At 42.7% G+C, this 22,542-nt stretch overlaps 1 protein-coding gene across 1 annotated transcript in view; it reads left to right on the top strand.

Moving 5' to 3' along the window:
* LOC124741123 (poly [ADP-ribose] polymerase tankyrase-1-like) overlaps positions 1 to 22,542 on the top strand; it is a 101,803-nt gene that overhangs the window by 65,044 nt on the left and 14,217 nt on the right. The window contains exons 4-5 of the mRNA XM_047248656.1: positions 11,849 to 12,425; positions 20,423 to 20,572. Coding sequence (XP_047104612.1) covers positions 11,849 to 12,425; positions 20,423 to 20,572 — 727 coding nt within the window. The remainder of the gene's footprint in view (positions 1 to 11,848; positions 12,426 to 20,422; positions 20,573 to 22,542) is intronic.

The raw sequence follows: 22,542 nt of genomic DNA, 5'->3' as shown, positions 1-22,542 counted from the left end.
CTCCCATCAGACACAGTGTCACAGTGTCTGCATAAGCACAGTAATGTTACAGTACCGACATAAGGCAGTGCAGATGGTGAGACTGCCTCCTAAAGACGCCTGATTGTGGGAGACCATAAAGCAGGGAACCCTTCTCAGCTGTGGTGTAGAAAGTCAAGTGAAGATCTTCATGTCAGAGTTCTGGAGCAAAACGGATCAATAGACACTGATGCTTCCACTCTTCAAGGAAGCCATTACGGTGCCGGATTTCCATATTGCCTCCATGAGCTGTTGGCATTCAGGCTTGAGAGATGCCGTGTATGTGGATGAGAATTGCTGATATGGTGTGTGAAACCCTCCCTATCGTCATGTACTTATTCCCACGTGTCAACAAGTCGAAAGTCCGCCCCCGGTAGCTAAGTGGTCAGTGCGACAGAATGCCAATCCTAACTGCCTGGATTCGATTGCCGGCTGGGTCAGAAATTTTCTCCTCTCAGGGACTGTTGTCCTCATTATCATCATTTCATCCCCATCGACCCCCAAGTCGCGAAGTGGCGTCAAATCGAAAGACATGCACCCGGTGAATGGTCTACCTGCGGGAGGCGCTGGTCACACGACATTTATATTTGAATGAATCGTGGAGAGGGCTTCATATGGTGTGTAGTTGGCAGATGGTGTAGATATTTACAGTTCTGATGCGATGGAGAGTGAGCGCCGTGCTGCTTCTGTGAGGCAATCAAACCTTCACAGAGAAGGACGTCATGATGGGTGGAAAACATGAGTGGTGTATCTGAAAGAGCTGACGAAATACATCACATCTCCTGGAGGAGGGCTATGCCTGCACCTGCTGTATTCTGTAAGCCTTCTAACATCGTCAGTTTATGGTGCGCATTGATGTTATTGACATTGAGCATGGCCTGTCAGTATGATTCAGTTCCCATGCACACCTGGAAAGTTACGTGCCCTCTGTCAGTGGCTCTCCATGGTATACCAACTGTGGCATCTGTAGCATTGTCAATCACTGTGTTATTGCTCTGCCCCGCTAGTGCGGTGTCATCCTCTACCTCATATTCCCAGAAGCTCATTACTATAGATGTTGTGTCGTCTGCTGTGCACACAAGTGGAGTCGGTACCAAAAGAGTTATGCCACCTGGGATGCACGCAAAAAGGGTTGGCACGACTGTCACTATGACATTAAGCAATCATGAGACAAAGTGTCAGAGGACTTGGCGTCATCAGACATTTGGTCATCATCAGGCACCATTTGTTATGGTAGTCATCCAATGGTCACAGTGCCATTTCTGGCGCTTCCATTGAGGCTTTTGTTTGTAAACACGCTTTTCATAGCTGTGGTAGCAATTGCCCATTGCTTCAATGGCTGGCAGAAGGAAGGCAGAAGTTTGTACAACAGTAGTAGCCATTTCTGTGTTGTTGTCATCGGTGCTAGGCAGGAGAGTGTCTCCTCCAGTTAACAGCTCTAGTTCCAGTGATGTGATAAGTGCCATATCAGTCTCTGCGATGGCAGTCATCGTCTGTAATGGATCACGTGAGTAGTGCTGAAGACCAGCATTTGTGCAGTGGGCATAGCATAGGTGACAGAATGAACAATGGACGTCACAATGGGGGCAGCGTCGTTGAGTGGTGTCTCTCCAAGCCAGCTCCAGGGGCGGTTTTGGCGGAATGTCCTTCCTAGTTGCTGCAACTACAGGTACGGGGCTGCATGTCATATGTGGTGATGGTCCTGCATGCACCTATAAACAGGTATAATGGCACATGCTCCCCTAATTCAATATTTCAGTTGACGGACACTGTTGAGAACAGGATAGGTATCAAGGTTTTCCATCTGTCGGGCTGCGTACATTGCCATATGGCTTGGAAGACGACATGATGATGTCTGGTGGGACCTCAGTCGGGAGCTGAAAGACCCTAATCGAATGGAGGCCCCTCCGTGGCCGTTAGGGTCCTTAAACTTGAGGTTTGGCAGGTAGTGGATCTCAATGTAGGTACACAATTCTTCGGTGCGCATATTGACACCTTCAACGTTACCAGTAATGGACATTTGAATACCAGTTACATCCTGTGGGTCCACGCGAAGATCATCCCGTACAACTCAATTTCAAAAGGCCGTAGCCGTTCATAGTCAATTTGAAAAGTGATCCTGACCGCTATCCGGTGTTCAGTGTGCACCACGGCTCGCTCGTAACAGGGAGCAGTACTCGGAGCCGCGGTGAGGAGTAAACAAAGAAATCGAGCTCGTGCACTCCACGACGGGCAGGACGCGAGCAGACATCGGCGCGTCATAGCTATGCGAGACGAACTATGACTCAGACCTTTAACAACAAATCCGACTGCATATTTCTACGATTTTCTTACATGCAGTCTTTTTGACACAATGGGCTGAGCGTTTTCAGTTCTATCCGAAGTATTTAGTTGGGAACCCAGAAAGTGGGAAGCACTAAGGATGAAATTATTCTCCTTGTCACCAAAGCGATTATCTGCTATCTAATTTTCCATCTGACAAGATATAGAAATAGGAAAACTCGATCTTATTAATTATTTAGCAAAAATTTAGTCTTAACATGGGATATTTAGATACAGGTACTGTAGACTGAGGTGAACTAAGCCAACTAACGATATGGCTTCTCTCCTCTATCCCACACAGTTCGCACAGTTCGGAACTGGAGGCTGAACTTAAGTAAGAGGACATGTGACGGGACATCCTCCTCTAGCACTACTTTTCCATAAAAGTACTTGTCGATACCAGAATTATTTTCCGAATCTTGGACAGGTCAATATTATCTCAGCTGCCTTTCTGAAAACTTTCATATAATTTCATGTGTGATATTTAATATTACGAGCTAAAATTTATGAAATGCAATTACTTTATGACATATTTTAGTTTAGATGTTATAATCGATAAAGTACAAAGAGACACAACCATCGAAATACTTGCCAAAGAGAATATATAAACGTTGTCCGTGTGGTTGTAAATGTGTGAAAGAAAAAACCAACACACAATGCACAAAAGTTCCATATGTGTGGGTATGCAGTGATTCTGTATACGTGTTCACCCCAGAAGTGCCGTGGCGTAAGCTGGTGTGAATCAGCAGCTTAAATACCCAAACGTCACCTCTATTAACCCTTTAGCGAGAGGCAGACGAGGGAGACTTTTTTGTCCAAGCAACCCCTTTCCATGGTCTTAGACCTGGCGCACGGCTCAGCTCCAGAAACAGGTGTTCCTCCAGCGGCAGTGCGTGTCTGCGGCCAATCACTGGCACTGAGGACATTTGACAGTGATCAAGGACAGCGACAGGTCATACTTAAAGCACGCCAGTGGCGAGACGCAATCAATACCTTCACCGCGGGATAACAACGGCGAAGTCATTGATGACAGTGCCACTAAAGCAGAGTTATTAAACAGATTTTCCGAAACTAATTCACCAAAGAAGACGAAAAAAATATTTCGGAATTCCGATAAAGAACAACTGCCTAGATGAGAAACATAGAAGTAGACATCCACGGTGTAGCAAAGCAGGTTAAATCACTTAGCAAAGGCAAGACCTCCGGTCCAGATTGAGTCCCGCTGAGGTTCCCTTCCGATTATGCTGATGCTATAGCTCCATATTTAGGAATTATGTACAACCGCCTGCTCACAGAAAGTTCCGTACCTAAAGACTGGAAGGTTGCTCAAGTCTCACCAATACCCAAGAAGGAAAGTAGGAGTAATCCACTGAATTGCAGGCCCACAGCACTAACGTCGATTTACAGTAGGGTTTTGGAACATATACTGTGTTCGAACATTATGAATCACCTCGAAGAAAACGATTTATTGACACATAGACATCACGGATGCAAAACACATCGTTGTTGTGAAACACAACTACCTCTTTATACTCATGAAGTAATGAGTGCTCTCGACAGGGGATGTCAAACTGATTCCATATTTTTAGATTTCCAGAAGACTTTCGACACCGTTCCTCACATGCGTCTTCTAACCAAACCGCATGAATATGGAAAATCGCCTCAGTTGTGCGACTGGCTTCGTGATTTCCTTTCAGTAAGATCACAGTCCGTAGTAATAGACGGAAGGTCATCGAGTAAAACAGAAGCAATATCCTGCGTTCCCCAAGGAAGTGTTATAGGCCACCTGTTGTTGCCGAGCGGGGTAGCCGCGCGGTCTGGGGCGTCTTGTCACGCTCCGTGTGACTACCCCCGTCGGGGGTTCGAGTCCTCCATCGGGCATGGGTCTGTGTGTCGTCCTTAGCGTAAGTTAGTTTATGTTAGATTAAATAGCGTGTAAGCTTAGGGACGGATGATCTCAGCAGTATGGTCCCATAAGACCTTACCACAAATTTCCAAATTTTTCCCTCTGTTGTTCCTGAACAATATTAACGACATAGGAGACAATCTGAGTAGCCCTCTCAGATTGTTTGCAAATGATGCTGTTATTTACCGTCTTGTTAAGTCATCAGATGACCAAAACGAACAGCAAAATCATTTAGATAAGATATCTGTATGGTGCAAAAAGTGGCAATTGAAGCTGAATAAAGAAAAGAGTGAAGTTATTCACATGAGTGCTAAAAGAAATCCAAAGAAATTTTGACTATGCGATAAGTCACACTTAATATTAAGGCTGTAAATCCAACTAAATACTTGGGGATTACAATTACAAATAACCTACATTGGAACGATCACATAGATAATTTTTTGCTTAGAGCAAACCAAAGACTGCAGTTCAATGGCAGAACGCTTAAAAGCTGCAACAGCTTACACCAGGCTTGTCCGTCCTGTTCTGGAGTATTGCTGTGCGGCGTGGGATCCCCATCGGGAGGGACTGATGGACGACATAACAGTACTGCGCTCGTTTTTCATTCATAATTGACTCTTGTCTTCCAAAGCTGAAAAAAATGTATTTGTCTAAGGTGAAAGACGTAAGAGCAATATACTGGCATATGTTTACGATTATTTGGTTTATTAAGGAAAGGCAAGCCTACGTTTCTAGCATTTGTAGACTTAGTGAAAGCTTCTGACAATGTTGACTCGAATACTCTCTTTCACATTCTGAAGGTGACAGGGGTGAAACACAGCGATTGAATGGCTATTTACAATTTGTGCAGAAACCAGATGGCAGTTATAACAGCCGAGGGGCATGAAAGGAAAACAGTGGTTGAGAATATAGTGAGACATGGTTGTAGCCCATCCCCAACGTCATTCAGTCTATGTACTGAGAAAGCAGTAAAGAAAACAAAAGAAAAGTTCAGACTAGGAATTTAAATCCGAAGAAGAAATAAAAGCTTTGTGGTTTGCCAATGACATTGGAATTCCCTCAGAGAGAGCATAGGACCTGGAAGAGCAGTCGAATGGAACGGACAGTGTCTTCAATGGCGGATAAAAGATGAACTTAAACAAAAGCGAAACGATGATAATGGGAACTAGTCGAATTAAATCAGGTGAGGCTTAGGGGATTAGATTAGTAAACGAGGCACTTAAAGTAGTAGATGACTTTTGCTATTTGGGGAGCAAATTAACTGAAGATGGTGGAAGTAGAGAGGATGTAAAATGTAGACTGGCAATGACAAGGAAAGCGTTTCAAAAGAAGAGAAATTTGTTAACATCGAGTATAGTTTTTGAAGGCCGAAGAGCCAACACTGTTTTTCTAGAGGAGGCGGAAATGAACGCGTTTAATTACACGCTGACTGGCGTGAGGTCTGAAATGGGATACATAATGAATGCTATAAAGAAAAGTACGTAGCTTCTGGAATACTTAACTTTAATTCATAACTGTAGAACATCGCTCTTGATGATACAGAAGTATAATAGCAATATAACAAAGGATGATGGCGCTTGCTAGGTCGTAGCAAATGACGTAGCTGAAGGCTATGCTAACTATCGTCTCGGCAAATGAGAGCGTGATTGTCAGTGTACCATTCCTATGACCGTCGGCTGTACAGCTGGGGCGAGTGCCAGGACGTCTCTCTAGACCTGCCGTGTGGTGGCGCTCGGTCTGCAATTACTGACAGTGGCGACACGCGGGTCCGACGTATACTAACGGACCGCGGCCGATTTAAAGGCTACCACCTAGCAAGTGTGGTGTCTGGCGGTGAGACCACAGTTTTAAATGTCAGGAAGTCATTCCTGACAGAATTTTTATGGAGTGTAGCTGTGTATGGATGTGAAACATGGACGATAAATAGTTTATACAAGAAGAGAACAGAATCTTTCGAAATGTGGTGCTACAGAAGGATGCTGGAGATTAAATGGATATACCACGTAACTAATCTGGAGGTACTGAACAGAATTGGGAGAAGAGAAATTTGTGGCACAAATTGATTAGAAGAAGGGATTTGTTCGTCTGCCTTTGTTTGAGGCATCGAGGTTATCACCAGTTCAGTATTGGAGAGCAGCGTGGAGGGAGGCCAAGATATGAATACATTAAGTAGATAGCCGTAGGTACTTTGAGATGAAGGCGCTTACATAGGATAGAGCAGCATCAAACCAGTCTCTGACTGAAGACCACAACAACAACAACAACATTTTTACAATAGAAATCAGGAAGGAAAATTATTCATACAGGGTGACAATTCGAGATTGAAATTTTCACACTGCAGCAGAGTGTGCGCTGATATGAAACTTCCTGGCATATTAAAAGGGTGTGCCGGACCGAGACAAGAACTAAAGACCTTTGCCTTTTGTGGGCAAGTGCTCAACTATCTGAGGTACCCAAGCAGGACTCACGTCCCCTCCTCTGGGCTTCAGTTCTACCAGTACCTCGTCTCCTACCTTCCAAACTTCACATAAGCTCTTCTGCGAATCTTGCAAGACTAGCACTCCATAAAAGAAAGGATATTGCGGTGACATAGCTTAGGCACAGCCTGGGGGAATGTTTGCAGACTGAAATTTTCACTCTGCAGCGGAGTGTACGCTGATATGAAACTTCCTGGCAGAAGTGCTAGTGAAGTTTGGAGGGTAGGAGACGAGGTACTGGCAGAACTGTAGCCTAGAGGACGGGACGTGAGTCGTGGTTGGGTAGCCCAGTCGACAGAGCAGTTGCCCGCAAAAGTCAAAGGTCCTGAGTTCGAGTCTCGATCCGGCACACAGTTTTAATCTGCCAGGAAGTTTGGGGGTGACAATTATTGACCTACATGAAATGAAATCGTCATAGCTTCTGAACTGTTTGCTTTATGACGTTCCAATTGCACCGTTGGCTGCGGGGGATGATGGGAATTAGTTTGCGTATGCACGTGCGCCTTGTTGTTGTCGGCTATGTGCACGAGAAAACGTCACGGTACAGCGTACCTGAACATATACCACTTGTGAAGGCCTACTACACGAGCAATAACAGCCCAAATGCGGCTCAAAGGAAGTGGTGCGACAGAGATCAAGATGAAGACAACCGGTCCGCGTGTGCTAATAATCAATATGATTCGCAATTTTGAGAGAACGGGTAGCTTTCGTGCTGACAGTATTCGCAGTGTCGGTGGACCAAAACGGGTGGAAACGCCTGAAAACATCAAGACGACAAGCGCTGTGTTTCAAACCAGCCCCAGGAAATCTATCAGACGAGCTGCACAACAGCTGGGAATAAACTGGGAGGCACTGCGACGTATAGTTGTTGAAGACATGCGTCTTTTCCCATACAAAATTCAAACTCCTCAGCCATTAAGCCAGAGGGCCATGGAACAGCAGTTTTGTTTCGCCTACACTCTTGTCTCCAGAATTGAAGAACAGGACTTTGATGTGAATATGGTTTCGTTTCACCCCTAATCCCACATTTATTTGGATGGGTTCGTCAATAACCGAAATTGGCGCATGTAGTGGACTGAGACTGCGCATTCGGTGATCGAGAAGTCTCTTCACCCTCAACGGGTGACTGTGTGGTGTGCAGTCTCCAGTCACGGAATAATCAGTGCAATATTCTTTTGGTGACTACCGAACGGTACATAAAGGTTTTGGAAGATGATATCATCACGATTATCCAAAGTTACCCTCATTTCGATAAGATGTTATTCATAGTGCTAGACCCCTTCGAAGCAGGGAAGTATTTGATGTCCTGGAGGAGCATTCTGGGGACCGCATTCTGGCTCTGGTGTACCCAGGAGGCACGGGCCTCGATTGGCCTCCATATTCTCTGGATCTGAATACATCGACTTCTTTCGGTGGGGCTATATTAAGGTCAAGACGTACAGCAATAACCCAGAGACTATTGCTGAGCTGAAAACAGACACTCAGAGGGTCATCGCCAGCATCGATTTTCCGACACTTCAGCAGGTCACGCAGAATTTCGCTATTCATCTGCGCCACCTCATCGCCAATGACGGCAGGCACATCGAAGATGTCATAACCTTAATCCGAATATATGTAGTAACGTTTACATTTTGAATAAATTGTAACACGCCGAACTTTGTAACTAATTAAAATTTTTTTATTCTTCTTTATATACAGTCAGCCAGAAAAATGTATGCACACCATAAGGAACGAAAACTATTACTTATGTGTTTATTTTACAATTAATAATTCATCACATATGTTGTACAACTTTCAGCTTAGCATACGGTTACTTTAAGTGTTAAAATGTTTACAGTCGGCGGCTATACACATAGCAGAATGACGAGCGGTCGTTAAAAGTCTCTAAGCACTATGGTACTTAACATCTGATGGCGTTACTCCCTTAGACTTAGAACTACTTAAACCTAACTAACCTAAGGACATCCCACACATCTAGGCCGAGGCAGGATTCGAACCTGAGACTGTAGCATGAGCGCGATTCCAGACTGAAGCGCCTAGAACCGCTCGGCCACAGCTTCCGGCTCGTCGCAACTATGTCAGTCACTGTTACAGTGTAGATCGCTGCTCACGTCGCTGTAATCTCCTGGCGAAGTTCCTCCAGCGTGCGTGGCTTACGTCGATAGACGTTATCTTTCACAGTTCTCCACAAGTAAAAGTCCGTAGGTGTTAGATCTGGCGACCGTGGAGGGAACTCAATGGGTCTTCTTCATCCAGTCCAATGCCCCAGCTGCGGGACACGATGGGAATTAGAATGCCCATCAAACACCCCATGTTGTTGTCGGTCACTTTTATTTGTATGTATTCGTTAGTAAGTGAAATTGGCACGGTTGGGGGCTGAGAGTCAGTATTTGGCGATCGAGATGTCACTTCACATTCAATGGGAGACTGTGTGGTGTGCAATGTCCACTCATGGATTATCCAAATTCACCATGGAGGTGCACTTTTGGGACCATTCTGGTTCTGATGCACACAGAGGCCACTAGCATGGGCCTAGATTGTATTCACTTTCAGATAAAACAGCTATGCCATGCATACCTGCTCTATTCTCCTGTATTACTACATGTAACACTTCTCCCCCTTCCTAAGTACCTGTTCGTTGAATAGATTAAAGATAATTGTTTATAGTACACCACCCTGCCGGACTCATTTGTGAAGATGCGTAGAACCTGTGTAGAGTGCACTCGAATGGAAGTCTTCTCTTTTATTATACAGCTTCCACATAACATATCACTCTCTATGCATATTCATACTCTCTCCTGTATCTCAAACTCTATTTGGCCATTTTACATCATGAGACATTTCCTGTATACCTACCAAAGCTATGTATTTACAATTTCAAATTAAGTTTAATGATATTACTCCTTCTTGGATTCTTCGTTTTTTTCCAAATCCAAACTGACTTTCTGATAATCGTGTGTCAACTGTTCGAAGACAGTGGAAGCTTTTATTTGATAAGGCATTCACAACTAAGCTAAGACTTCGGTAATTTTCGTATTTTAAGACATTCCTCCTTTAAGGACAAATATCGTATAATGTTTTTCTAGAATATGAGGGCAAATTCCCCTGTTTCTATATGTTACGATAGGGAGTATTTAACAGATTTCTAATTCCAATTCTTCCACGTTCGACAAATTCAGCTAGAATGTTGTCTTTCCAAGGGATTTCTTGTTTCTCGGATTTTTAGAGCTAGCTGATAGAAAATAAGTGCAATTAATAATAGTAATTTAAAATGTCAACTAAAGGATCAACCTGATCATCTAACGTAGTAACAGGAACTGTGACAATTTTCAACGCTAATAACAGCTTGTAATGAAGAACTCACACCAGCAAAGGTCAGTTATCAGTACCATCTGCAACAATTTGGTAGGGTGTCATCAATTATGAAATGACGGAAAAAATGTGTGTTGAAAATATGACATATTCTCTATGACTGGCCCTGACATATCCCCCTACAGTAATGGCTCCCAACCTTTCTGAGACCATTATCCCAGAGTGCAAACAGACACTAGCTAGAGCTCCACCTCCCCTACCCCACCTCCCTACCCTCCCAAACACACACACTAAGTCATCGTCTTTAGCAATTAACTAAACTCCACTAAGAAGAATATTTTCTTTGAAAATTTTATTTTGAAGGTGATGAAAGGTAAATGATACTTAGCATCTGTAGACGTTTTATTAAACCTCAGACTAATGTGTCAATTATATAACTGGTACTTCTTATTTGTAATGATGTAGCCGTTCCCATTGCGTCTAACACTACTCAAAAATGGAAGTTAGCTAACTGTCTACAGTGAAGTTATGCAGTTGTTACAAAACTTGTTTCCTCTAGACCACTTCTCTCTCTATTGACACTTGTGTCACCCTCACCCTGCACCTTTACTTAAAATCAGTCAAGCGAAAATTCGTGCACTCTACTTACTGTTTCTGTATCACTTGATTGCTGGACTCCTTACTTCTGCAGTGTCAGAAATCGAACGATTTTAACTTGCCAACGCTTTGAGTCTGACTAGGTGCCACAAACAATAATAAAAATAAAGTACGGTAGACATCTTGCACTACAATAGCAGCCACTACATAGTAAGTGTTGAGTTGAAGATTAATATTTTTTCATTTATTATTATGAAGTGAGTGATGACGAAATTTCTGGTCATTTGCTACAAATTTTTATGAGATATCGAAATATATGTGATCTATATGTCTCGATTTCTCCATCATGGTACAAAGTGAAAAATATTGTGTGCAGCAGGAGGATTATGTGTGGAAGATGAAGTTCATATATTCGTTTGACAAGCTGTAGCATGCACCACTTGTGTCATTCATTACTTCTACAATTTAAAAATAAAAATTAATTAATGTTAACTTATGTAATAACTATTACATTGTTGTGAAATACTAATGATAAACATGATCCTTTAGAAATAATTTAGTATTGTGAGCGAAACACAGTTGGACACAGTTGTTTGTACCCCACATAAAATTTAATTTTATCCACTGGGGGAGGGGGAAGGGGGCGGGGACGGGGCCGTTATGCCACTACCCTACAAAATATTGGGTGTTGTCATGTTGGAATATGTGAGAAGTTGCCATCAAGCTATGCCCGCCACCTCTATATCATTTTTCTAGAAAGTCATTCCAGACTGTGACAGCAGTTAGTTGATCCCCTGTATCAGTCCCTGGAGAGAAACATGCTGGGCTAGCGGTTAAGGGCAGAGGGATACAGATTTCAGACATAAAATATCATTGTTTTCTTAAATAAGTGCAGAAATTGGGACAGTGTGTTGAATAAAATATGCTCTTAGTTTTGTGCTAGATCTCCATTTTGATACTTTGAGCAAGTAATTGTACAAAGAGACAAATGATAGGCAGCCTGTATTCCTTCCGTGGCATTTTTTACAAGCAAATGGGGAAGTTTTAAGAGGTAATAGATTTTCAAAAGTATTATTTCCTTCATCTACACACTTTAATCTATGTTGTGTGTGAATTTTATCCTGATGGCAGCTTTATAAATGCCTTTAAATTGATAAAATGATTAACTCTGCACTGGCAGCTAATCCCACCTTTCCCTTGGGAAACTGTGTTCCAGAATCCCTCACAGTGGGACGAGTTCATGAGGCTGAGGAGGCCACGGCCGTGGACCTGGGTGCCCTGTTGGACGCCAGGGACGGCGCTGTGGTGACTCTGCTGGCCGGGGACACGCGGCTTGTGGCTCACAGGGCTGTCTTGGCCGCCAGGAGTCCCGTGTTTGCGGACATGTTCCGTCGCGTCACTGTAGAGGGCAGCAGCAGCCAGCTCGTACTCTCGGACACAGAGGGTCCTGTGCTGCGCCAGGTGCTGGCATACCTCTACACCCTGCAGGTGCCCCAGCTGCCCAGCATGGCCCCAAAGCTGCTGGTCGCCGCCGACGTATACGGCCTGTCGGTACTGAAAGCGCACTGTGAGCAACAGGTGGTCGCCCAGCTGTCTGTCGAGACTGCGGCAGCCGCAGGTGTTATCGCGATTAGGCATTCTGCCAACAGGCTGAAGCAGGCCGCCGTCGCCTTCATAAAGGCCCACTTGCTCCGTGTGATGGCGACGCAGGGCTGGGCTGAGGCTGTAGTCAACGACCCACAAGCTGTTGTGGAGTTGACTCACCTGATTGCAGAGACACCGACAGACACCAGGTAAGCATGAGACAAGCTGCTCAACTATGTTACACAGCTCTAAGTGTGCGTACTGACAAGCCTTCAATGTCCACCACAAAGTTTAATTAGATGTGCATGTGCAGTAAAATACACTACTACTGATATCCATTTTCTTGTATACACTATGTGATCAAATGTATCCAGACACCTGGCTGAATATGACTTAGAAATTCAATGAAGCCCTCCATCGGTAATGCTGGAATTCAGTGTGGTGCTGGTCCACCCTTAGCCTTGACCTCAGCTTCCACTCTCGCAGCCACAAGTTCAATCAGGTGCTGGATGATTTGTTGGGGAATGGCAGCTCATTCTACAAGGAGTGTTGCACTGAAGAGAGGTATCGATGTTGGTCAGTGAGACCTGGCACGAAGATGGCGTTCCAATATACCCCAGATGTGTTCTGTAGCGTTCAGGTCAGGATTCTGTGCGGGCCAGTCCTTCACAAAGACGGTCCTGTCATGCAACCACTCGGCCACAGCCCATGCATTATGAAAAGATGCTCTTTCATGTTGAAAGGTGTAATCGCCATCCCCGAACTGCTCTTGAACAGTTGGAAACAAGAAGGCGCTTAAAACATGAATGTAGGACTGTGCTGTGATAGTGCCACGCAAAACAACAAGAGGTGCAAGCACCTTCCATGACAAATACGGCCATATCATGAAACCACCGCCTCCGAATTTTACGGTTGCCACTACACATGCCGGCAGAGAGCGTTCACAGGGCATTCGCCATACCCACACCTTTCCATCCGATTGGCACATTGTGTACCATGATTAGTCACACCACACAACGTTTTTCCACTGTTCAATCGTCCAATGCTTACGCTTCTTACCACTGCGATCTGTGGCTTAAGAGTAGCCGCTCGACCATGTAATCCTGGTTTTGTCACCTCCTGTCTAAATGTCATTGTACTTGCAGTAGATACCGACGCAGTTCCGATTTACCGTGTGATGTTCTGGATAGATGTGTACCTTTTACAGATTACGACCCTCTTCAACTGTCAGCAGTCTCTGTCATTCAACAGATGAGGTCGGCCTGTACGCTTTTGTGCTGTATGTGTCCCTTCACGTTTCCACTTCGCTATCATATCGGACCTACGCATGTTTAGGAGTGTGTAAATCTCGCGTACAGACGTATGACAAGTGAGACATCAATCACCTGACCCACATTTGAAGTCCGTCAGTTCTGTGGAGTACCCCATTCTGCTGTCTCACGGTGTGTAATGTCCAATGAGGCGGAAATATGGAATACCTGGCAGTAGGTATCAGCACAATGCACCTAATATGAAAGACGAATGTTTCTAGGGGTGTCCAGATACCTTTGGTCACATAATGTATGTCATACAAATACCGGCGTTGTCTGGATTGGATTGTCACACACTAACTGAATAGCTTGTCTAAATGCTCTCAGGGAATACGCATGCTCGAAGGAAGCAAACATAAAGACATTGTACTTCGCAACTAAGCAAGTTGAATGCCGCAAACAATTTCATGATTCACAGTTGTTAGCCTAGGTCAGCCTGGTTGGGGCCCTACCTGGCCATCTTTGTCACCTGATCTGTCAGTGTGTTATTACACTGCACGAGAGCCCTCAAGAGCAGAGACAATCACAACAACCCTCACAGTCATCAAGAACTGCATCAGAACACTCCAGATGAGACTGCAGCAATTCAAGCATCCAACCTTCGATCCGCCTTCAGCAACCTACCGACCAGGGCCCAAAAGCATCAAGAGATGAATGGTGCTCATTTTCAACAGCTGCTATAGTCATCTTAGTGCTGCATTTGCTTTCCTCTGTTGTATTGCTTTGTACTATAGAGCTCTAATCTCTGGCTGCTTTTATTTGATCCCACCTTCTAATAAATTGCGTGTGTATGTGCGTCCACCTTAGACTACTGTATATGGAAAGAGCAAAGCTATACAAGGCAGTAAGATAGTAACCTTTCTCTCTGAGTCAGAAAATATAATGTAATATATAATGTAATAACTGCAGTACAAGTATTTGTATTAGTGTTAATATTAGTAACAACTGTCAGTAGTAACATAGTAGTAACAGTAGTAGTTGTAGCTTCTAGAGAAAATTCATGGTGATGTAGTATTAATAGAGGCTTTCAATAGCTGTAAGAGTTATATTGTTTATTACTGCAATTACAGTATCAGTTCTCATTGTAGTGTTAATAGCAATATGTAAAATGAAATAGGAAAGTTAGGCAAGATGATTTGAAATAACGAATGCCACTATGTAGAGCACCACATCGATATCCATATAAATGTTGGGGCATACTAGTAGACAGAAATAAGGACAGTGAAAATCTTATATTTTAGACATAACATATTATAATGTTCAAAATAAGAAAGAAATAAGAGAAAAACAAGCTTGACATATTTGAGGTACATAGTAGTTTCCCGAGAGCATGGCAGAGGATGTCCTGAGGTGGTATTGTGTACCAAAACCAGTAACCAGTAGGCTAAATGAAAACTCCTACTAAGGACCAAAACACAAACACTCATCAGCCAGAACATTATAATCACCTATGTAATACCTGATATGTCCACCTTTGCAATGGATAGCAGCAGTGACACATCATGGTCTGGAAGGGAATTGGCACCATACTGCCCACACAAAGCACCTAATTCCCAGTAATTCCTCACCGGGGGAATGAGCTCTTATGCCACGTCGAGGCACATCCCAGATGTGTTCGATCGCATTCCCATCTGGTGAGTTGTGGGACCAGCACATTAATTGAAACTCGCCACTCTGTTCCTCAAAATACTCTATCACTTCCATTCCTTGTGATATGGTGCATTACCTGGCTGAAAAAGGCCACTGCCATCGTGAAACATGATCCTTATGAAGAGGAGTATGTGTATATTACTTGTTGGCCATCATGGTGCCTTGAACAATCTCTACTGGACCTATGAATGTCAAGGTGAATTTCCCTAGAGCACAATGGAACTAGCACCAGTTTGTCTCTGTCCCACAGCATAGGTGCCCAGGAGCTGCTAATGGTCAAGTGCCCATTTCAATCATAGTTGCTGATGTCATGGTGTTAACATTGGCAAATGTATGGGTTGTCAGCTGCAGGGGCACACTGTTAGGAGTCTTGAGGGCACTGTGTGTTGAGACACACTTGTAGCCTGCACGTTCTGTCGCGTTCTACCAGTCTGCCTGGCCTTCAACATTCACGATATGTAATGAGGGATGGCCACCCAACCCCATGACGTCTGGACATAGTTTCACCTTAGTTTCGCCACATGTCGAAGGCACTCACCATAGCGCTCCTCGAACACTCAACAAGTCGTGCATTCCGAAATGCTCGTGATGAGCGTTCAGGTCATCATGAAATTCCCTCCTTCAAACTAAGACATATAGCATACCTTCCTCATCTACAGATGGACAGCACATTTGCTGATCCTACATCGACTGTGCATGCGCCTGACTAGTAGTCATTCCTCGTGAAGTGACGCTGCTATTGCCAGTGTACGTTTAATCGATGATAGGCAGGTGATCATAATGTTCTGGCTAATGAGTCGGTTATTTATAAATTGCAATGATCGCTGTTCCACCCGAGAGGGTATTGAGAAAATGCTCAAGAGTCGAGCAGCTTCCAAATTATGTCAGCTGCAGATAACGCATGCGTAGAAAGTGTCTCTGTGCCCTTCACAAGTATCACACAACATCTGACACTGTTCACATGCATTATAAAAACGTGTTGTGGTGTCCAGTCTACCAGTCATGGAGATTTGAAACCTTGATCAGTTACACTGCATCTGGTGGTGTGTTTGTGTAAGAAGCCAGAATGACATTTCACCGCTTTTTTGGTATGCTTCAATTTCTCTGTCACACATCGAATTATATATTCTGAAACAGTAACTTGTAACAGTACACTTGTTTCAAACGGTGTCTTCACTCTTCTTTGGATTCACAGACTGAATAGCGTTCGGTTTTGAATTTGAATGTAACACCTTTTATTTCACAGATAAGAGAGACATCAGAAACTACCGACCTGTTTCACTGCTTCTATCATTTACCTACATTTTTGAGAAGGTGATATATTGTAGAAGATTATCTCACCTTGGCAACAATAATATTGTCATCAAATCACAGTTTGCCTTTCAGAAGGGCCCTCTACTGAGAATGCCATTTAAATGTTCACACACCAAATAGTACAAGTATTAAATAACAAAACAGCGCAGGTCGGTATTTTCTGTGACCTATCCAAGGCATTTGATGGTGTAAATCATAATATACTGCTAGATAAGTTTTGTAGGGTTGATGGTGTAGTCAACCAATGGATCTTATCATATATAACCAAAAGGTTGCAAAAAGCTGTATTTAGTAGTAACTCAACTAACAGAATTCAGGTACATAATTCTGACTGGGTGGAAATCACATATGGGGTTCCCCAAGGCTCTATCTTAGGTCCACTACTGTTTCTCATATATGTTAATGATCTACCGTCTAATGTACAGCAAGCAGAATTAGTTCTTTTTGCAGATGACAACAGTATTGTTATCACTCTCAGTATTAATACAGAACTGGAAGAAATGGTAAACAAAGTTCTCAAAAGTATCATTGTTTGGTTTTCTGTAAATTGTCTCACCCTGAATTTCACAAAGACACATTATATACAGTTCTGCAGCTCGGGGGGGGGGGGGGGGGTTTACTGCAGCATCAGTGATAAGTGTAACACATGGTGGTGAAGTAATACATAGGGTGGAAATTTTTAAAATTCTTAGGTGTCCATCTTGATGGGAATTTTAATTGGAAAAACATAAATTCGGGAACTCCTAAGAAAATTAGTTTAGCTACATTTCAACTTAGAATCATAGCAAATTTAGAAAAGAGATAAATCAGTAAGTTGACATATTTTGCTTCTTTTAATTCAGCAATGCCATATGGAATAATGTTCTGGGGTAATTCATCTTTAAGAAAGAAGGTCCTGATTGCCTACCGCTTCATAGTACATTTATTCCCTCATGAAGCTTGTTGTAAACCATCTACTACAGTTCAAAAAGAACCATGAGATACATGATTACAATAATAGAAGAAAAAATTACATTCATTACGGAACATTAATGTTTTCTTTAGGTTGCCATTAATGTTTGAACAAAAAATTTTGACCACTTACCCTGTGATACAGAATGTCTAACAGACTGTGGTAAAATTTGGAAATAAATTGAAAAAGTTTCTGCTTGAGAACTCCTACTCTGTAGAAGACTTTCTATGTTTGTAATGTGTAAAAGGTAATGGATGGGAATCGATAACTCAATCTGTATTTCTTGTTACCATTTTGGTGATGTTTAGAGTACAAATAGACGTATAAATTAACTGGCAATTTGAATCTAAAATGATTCATTCCACCTCATGACAAACTACCGTGTAATTTGATGCATGGAACATGAAAGTAAGTAACAAGCGTTTCTTTCTATTGACCGTGAGTGGGCAAAATTCACTTAAACATCTGAAAATTCGGTAACTGTCTTCTATCGTACCTCATTCGTTTCATATTATGCAACTTTTATCAACGACATTGTACCTTGTAGACATACTGTATTTGGCTATTTTGTCACCTCTTTGTGAGGCATTAAAATACCAAAATACAGAAAAAAAACTCGCAGTGTAGCTATTACTCGGTAACGGCGTACGAGCATTCTGTCTAAGACTCGAGGAAGTCTAACGACTTGATGGAACAGTAAGTGATAAGAATTAATCCCTACATGTTATATGTCTACTTCTAGTACTCATAGATCAACTTTTTCATTATACCATAAATACCTTACGCCTCAGTTGTCTTTGATGGCGAGTAGCGAGCGGCGTGACGGAAATGACGTCCCTTGTGACGGTAGTCTGCTTGGCAAAGGAGCAGTTCTGCGCTTTCGTGTTTCTCTCGCTGTACACAGACATATAGGTCGATTCCAGTTTTCGGCGCAGCATTCGCCTCACCCAGTGGTGACCCACGACGCAGCCGCCGGGCTGTCTGCCGTTCACCCAGGGGGCGACGCGACGCCTGGTGCGGCTGGCGACTTAGGCTGTCGTCAGCCTGGCCCCAGGGCAGAACTGGCGCCATTCACCGTGTCATCTCACGTCACGCGAGCGTTGCGGTCCTTGTGTTGTTTTTGGCCATCAATAATGTTCGGAAGCGAGATCCCACAGACTAAAACCTTGCACAACATCATATCACTGGCATAATTCATCTCCTTCTTGATTTATAACCCATTTCTTCGTGTTCTGGGATTATTTTCGCATCATTCTGACAGACAACAGTAACGAAAGAACCCAAAGAGATTTTTAGATACCTGTCTCCAATTTCTTCCCCCTATAGTCGGATTCCTGTCTCCTAAGCGGGTAGGAAGTCAAAAATTAAAAAAAAATTGACTTTTCCAAAATATGTCTGTTTTGTAGAGTACATCTTTCTGAAAAGTTTGATGTATAAAACATATATATTTCAGTGATTATAAGGCACGCTATTTGGTCCTGCGTCTACCAAGATTAAGCACTACACCCCTTACCACAGACGTCTGCTGTCATACGTACGTGTATTTCGCTGTGTAGAATTCGAATGTTTATATTTGCGCCAGGGATGGTCATACGTGTAATAAGGGACTACTGACACAGAAGAAATGTCTTGATTACGGCACTCAAACCCCAATGAAATCTTTAATAAATGTGCATGGAAAAGATTGCCAAAAACCAATTTTTGCGTGGAAGAGATGTACTTGCTGTTGGTGTTTATGATGCAGTTACATGTTTTAATGATAGTGTGCAAAGCCGGATATGTATTTTAGAGAAAATGGGAATCAAGGGCAAAGTGAACTGCATCAAAGCTTTATATGCAATAAACAGAGAGCGTGTAGTGAAAGCACATAAATCATTTTTGGAATTGATAAATTCGGAAAGAGTGAATCATAGGAATGTGGAAAAGACGAAAACTGATTTGCAAAATGGAAAAAAAACCTATTTACGGTGCTGGACAGTTCTAAAAGATGCCAAATGCAGCCAGAAACTTTAATGGCCATTTTCTGCAAAACACAAATTTCTGTTCTCAGGTACATGTAACACCCTAAATAAATATGCCATTCCTTTTCCAACGTGGTATCCTTATTAAACACAAACTCCTTAATGCAAAACTCTAGAATTTTCCATCTCTACTAATAACTGTGGTAAAGTTTGAGATAATTAACTATAAAATTTGAGTTTTTTCTAAACATGAAGTTTAAAATGTAACAGGTCATTCATTTTCTTGAAAATTAAATAAATTCTAGAATTTCATACACCTTTATGTATGGATTGTATGCTGTGCAAAATTCATCGAAGAATCTCTCTTACTTACGAAGAAAAATGTACCTATACCAAAAAATGCAGCCAATAGTAATTGAAAAAAATTATAAATTTTCCCATGTAAAAAAAATTTATTTCGTTATGTTTTTGAACTTCCACTGCTATGATTGTCAATCCTGGTCATGCTGACAAAAATCCTATGAATTTATTTGTAAAAATATAGACAGTAGAATTTAGTATCTTGTGGTGCCTCTTCTGCTCCAAATCGGCCTGTTTTACGTCCAACCCCCCTTAACACACGAGCTACAAACACCATCTCATGACGGCAGTACCACAAGTGCATTGATGGGGTAATGTCTTTCAAATTTCTCTGTGATTATGCTGTTGTCTATTGAAACTATGTTAATCAATGGTTGTTGTAAGCACAATTGTTGAGCTTTGTACAAATCTTATATTTATACTTTATTTTGTACCAAACATATTGTAATATGCTAGGCTACAGATATGAGAAAATGAGGAGAAGGAAGATGTATGATTACCTGAATGCTGTCATTCGTCTTACGTGGGCCACTACTGTCGTTGGCAGTGTGTGTTCTATTATCTGTGTGTGGACAGTACCTCAGCTGTACCGTCAGTGGTAATCTGCCCACTGGACTCGATGTGAAAACCCTTTTGCAAGCAGTGTTCTTCCTGTGCAGCACGCCAAGCGCTGGAGAGAGCAGGACCGGCCCCTCCTCGCAGCCGCACAGTGGCCACAGCGACGACGGCCGGAGGTCAGCCACAGCTGCGCCCCCCACCTCTCCCCAGACGACTCCCCAGCCTGATGACGTCGCCATCTCTCTCCTGCGGTGAGTTCAGCCACTTAACGTGTAGACTGTCCACAATCACAGCGCGACATGTTGGGCAGTTAGCCAAGTGATAAAGTTAAGAAATCGAATGTCGCTATTTTACGTTTTTGACGAAGCAGAAGTTGTAGTTCACGTATAAAGTTTTTTCTTTCATTAATTGTGACGTTCGACGAGGCAAGGATATAAGGCGATCTATACACCCTTCTACAGGCTTGTTGCATGACTCGTTTTCAGCTCCTAACACAGCTGACTTGTGTAAGATAACACTAAATATTTCCCCAAAAATAACGACTGTGCTGGTGTGTTGGGAGCAATTTCAGTTTTCAGCGAAAACTCTATCTAGTAATCTCGCAGAAAGCCCTAAGATATTCTGGTAATACATTAAGCACACTAGTGGAAAGAAACAGTGAATAACCTTCACTGTGTCATAACGATGGTGAAGCCACTGGTGACTGTGCCACTAAAGCAGAGTTATTATACATAGTTTTCCGAAACGCCTTGACCAAATAAGAAGAAATAAATATTCCTGAATTCCTATCAAGAATAACTTCTAAGTGAGAAACATAGAAGCAGATATCCTCGTAGCAGAGTAGCTTAAATCACTTAATAAAGGCAGGGCCTCCGATCCAGATTGTATATCTGTCAGGTTTCTATCAGAATATGCTGTCACAAAAGTTCCATATTTAGCAATTACATACATCAGCTCGCTCACAGAAAGATCCGCACCTAAAGACTGGAAAATTGTTCTTGTCACACCAATACCCAAAAAGGGAAATACGAGTAATCCGCTGAATTACTGGCTCATATCACTAACGTCGATTTACAGTAGGGTTTTGGAACATATGCTATGTCTGAACATTATTAATTACCTCGAAGAAAACGATTTATTGACACATTATCATCAAGGGCTTAAAAAATATCGTTCCTGTGGAACATAAGTAGGTCTTTATACTTGTGAAGTAATGAGTGTTATCGACAGGGGATGTCAAAATGATTCCATGTTTTTAGATTTACAGAAGGCTTTCGACACATTTCCTCAAAAGCGCCTCCTAGCCAAACTGCGTGCCTATTGAATATTCCCTCAGTTGCGCGACTGGATTCGTGATTTGCTGTCAGAAAGACATCGAGTAAAACAGATGTAATATCCGGCGTTCCCCAAGGAGTTGTTACAGGCTCTCTCTCGTTCCTGGTCTATATTAGTGGCAATTGACCCTGAACAAAGAAAAGTATGAAGTTATTCACACGAGTACTAAAAGAAATCCACAAAATTTCGATTACGCGATAAGTGTCACAAACCTGAAGGCTGTAAATTCAATTAAATACTTAGGGATTACAATTACAAATGACCTACACTGGACCGATCACGTAGATATTGTTGTGGGTAGAGCAAACGAAAGACTGCGAATCATTGGCAGAACACTTAAAAGGTGGAGCATGTCTGCTAAAGAGGCTGCTTACATCACTCTTGTCCATCCTATTCTGGAGTATTGCTGTGCAATATGGGATCCGTATCACGTGGGACTGACGGATGACATCGAAAAAGTTTAAGGATGCGCCGCTCATTTTTTATTACCGCGAAGTAGTGGAGATAGTACCACGGACATGATACTTGAATTTGATTGGCAATCATTAAAACAAACGCGTTTTTCATTGCGACGGGATCTTATCATTAAATTCAACTACCAGTTTCCTTCCTCCGATTGCGAAAACATTCTGTTGGCACCCACCTACATAGGGAGAAACGATCATCACGATAAAATAAGACTCGCACAGAAAAGTGCTCATTGTTCCCGCGCGCCATTTAATAGCGGAACGGTAGAGACACAGCTTGATGGTGGTTCGTTGAACCCTCCACCAGGCGCTTTATTGTGAATAGCAGAGTAATCACGTAGACGTAGACGTAGACGTAGACGTAGATGATTCCCTATCTTACGAATTACCTATGTAGGGAAGAACCCTTCACTTGCATT

Source organism: Schistocerca piceifrons, unplaced genomic scaffold, assembly GCF_021461385.2.
Source record: "Schistocerca piceifrons isolate TAMUIC-IGC-003096 unplaced genomic scaffold, iqSchPice1.1 HiC_scaffold_1870, whole genome shotgun sequence".
Lineage (NCBI taxonomy): Eukaryota > Metazoa > Arthropoda > Insecta > Orthoptera > Acrididae > Schistocerca > Schistocerca piceifrons.
This window is presented reverse-complemented; position numbering and strand designations above follow the sequence as displayed.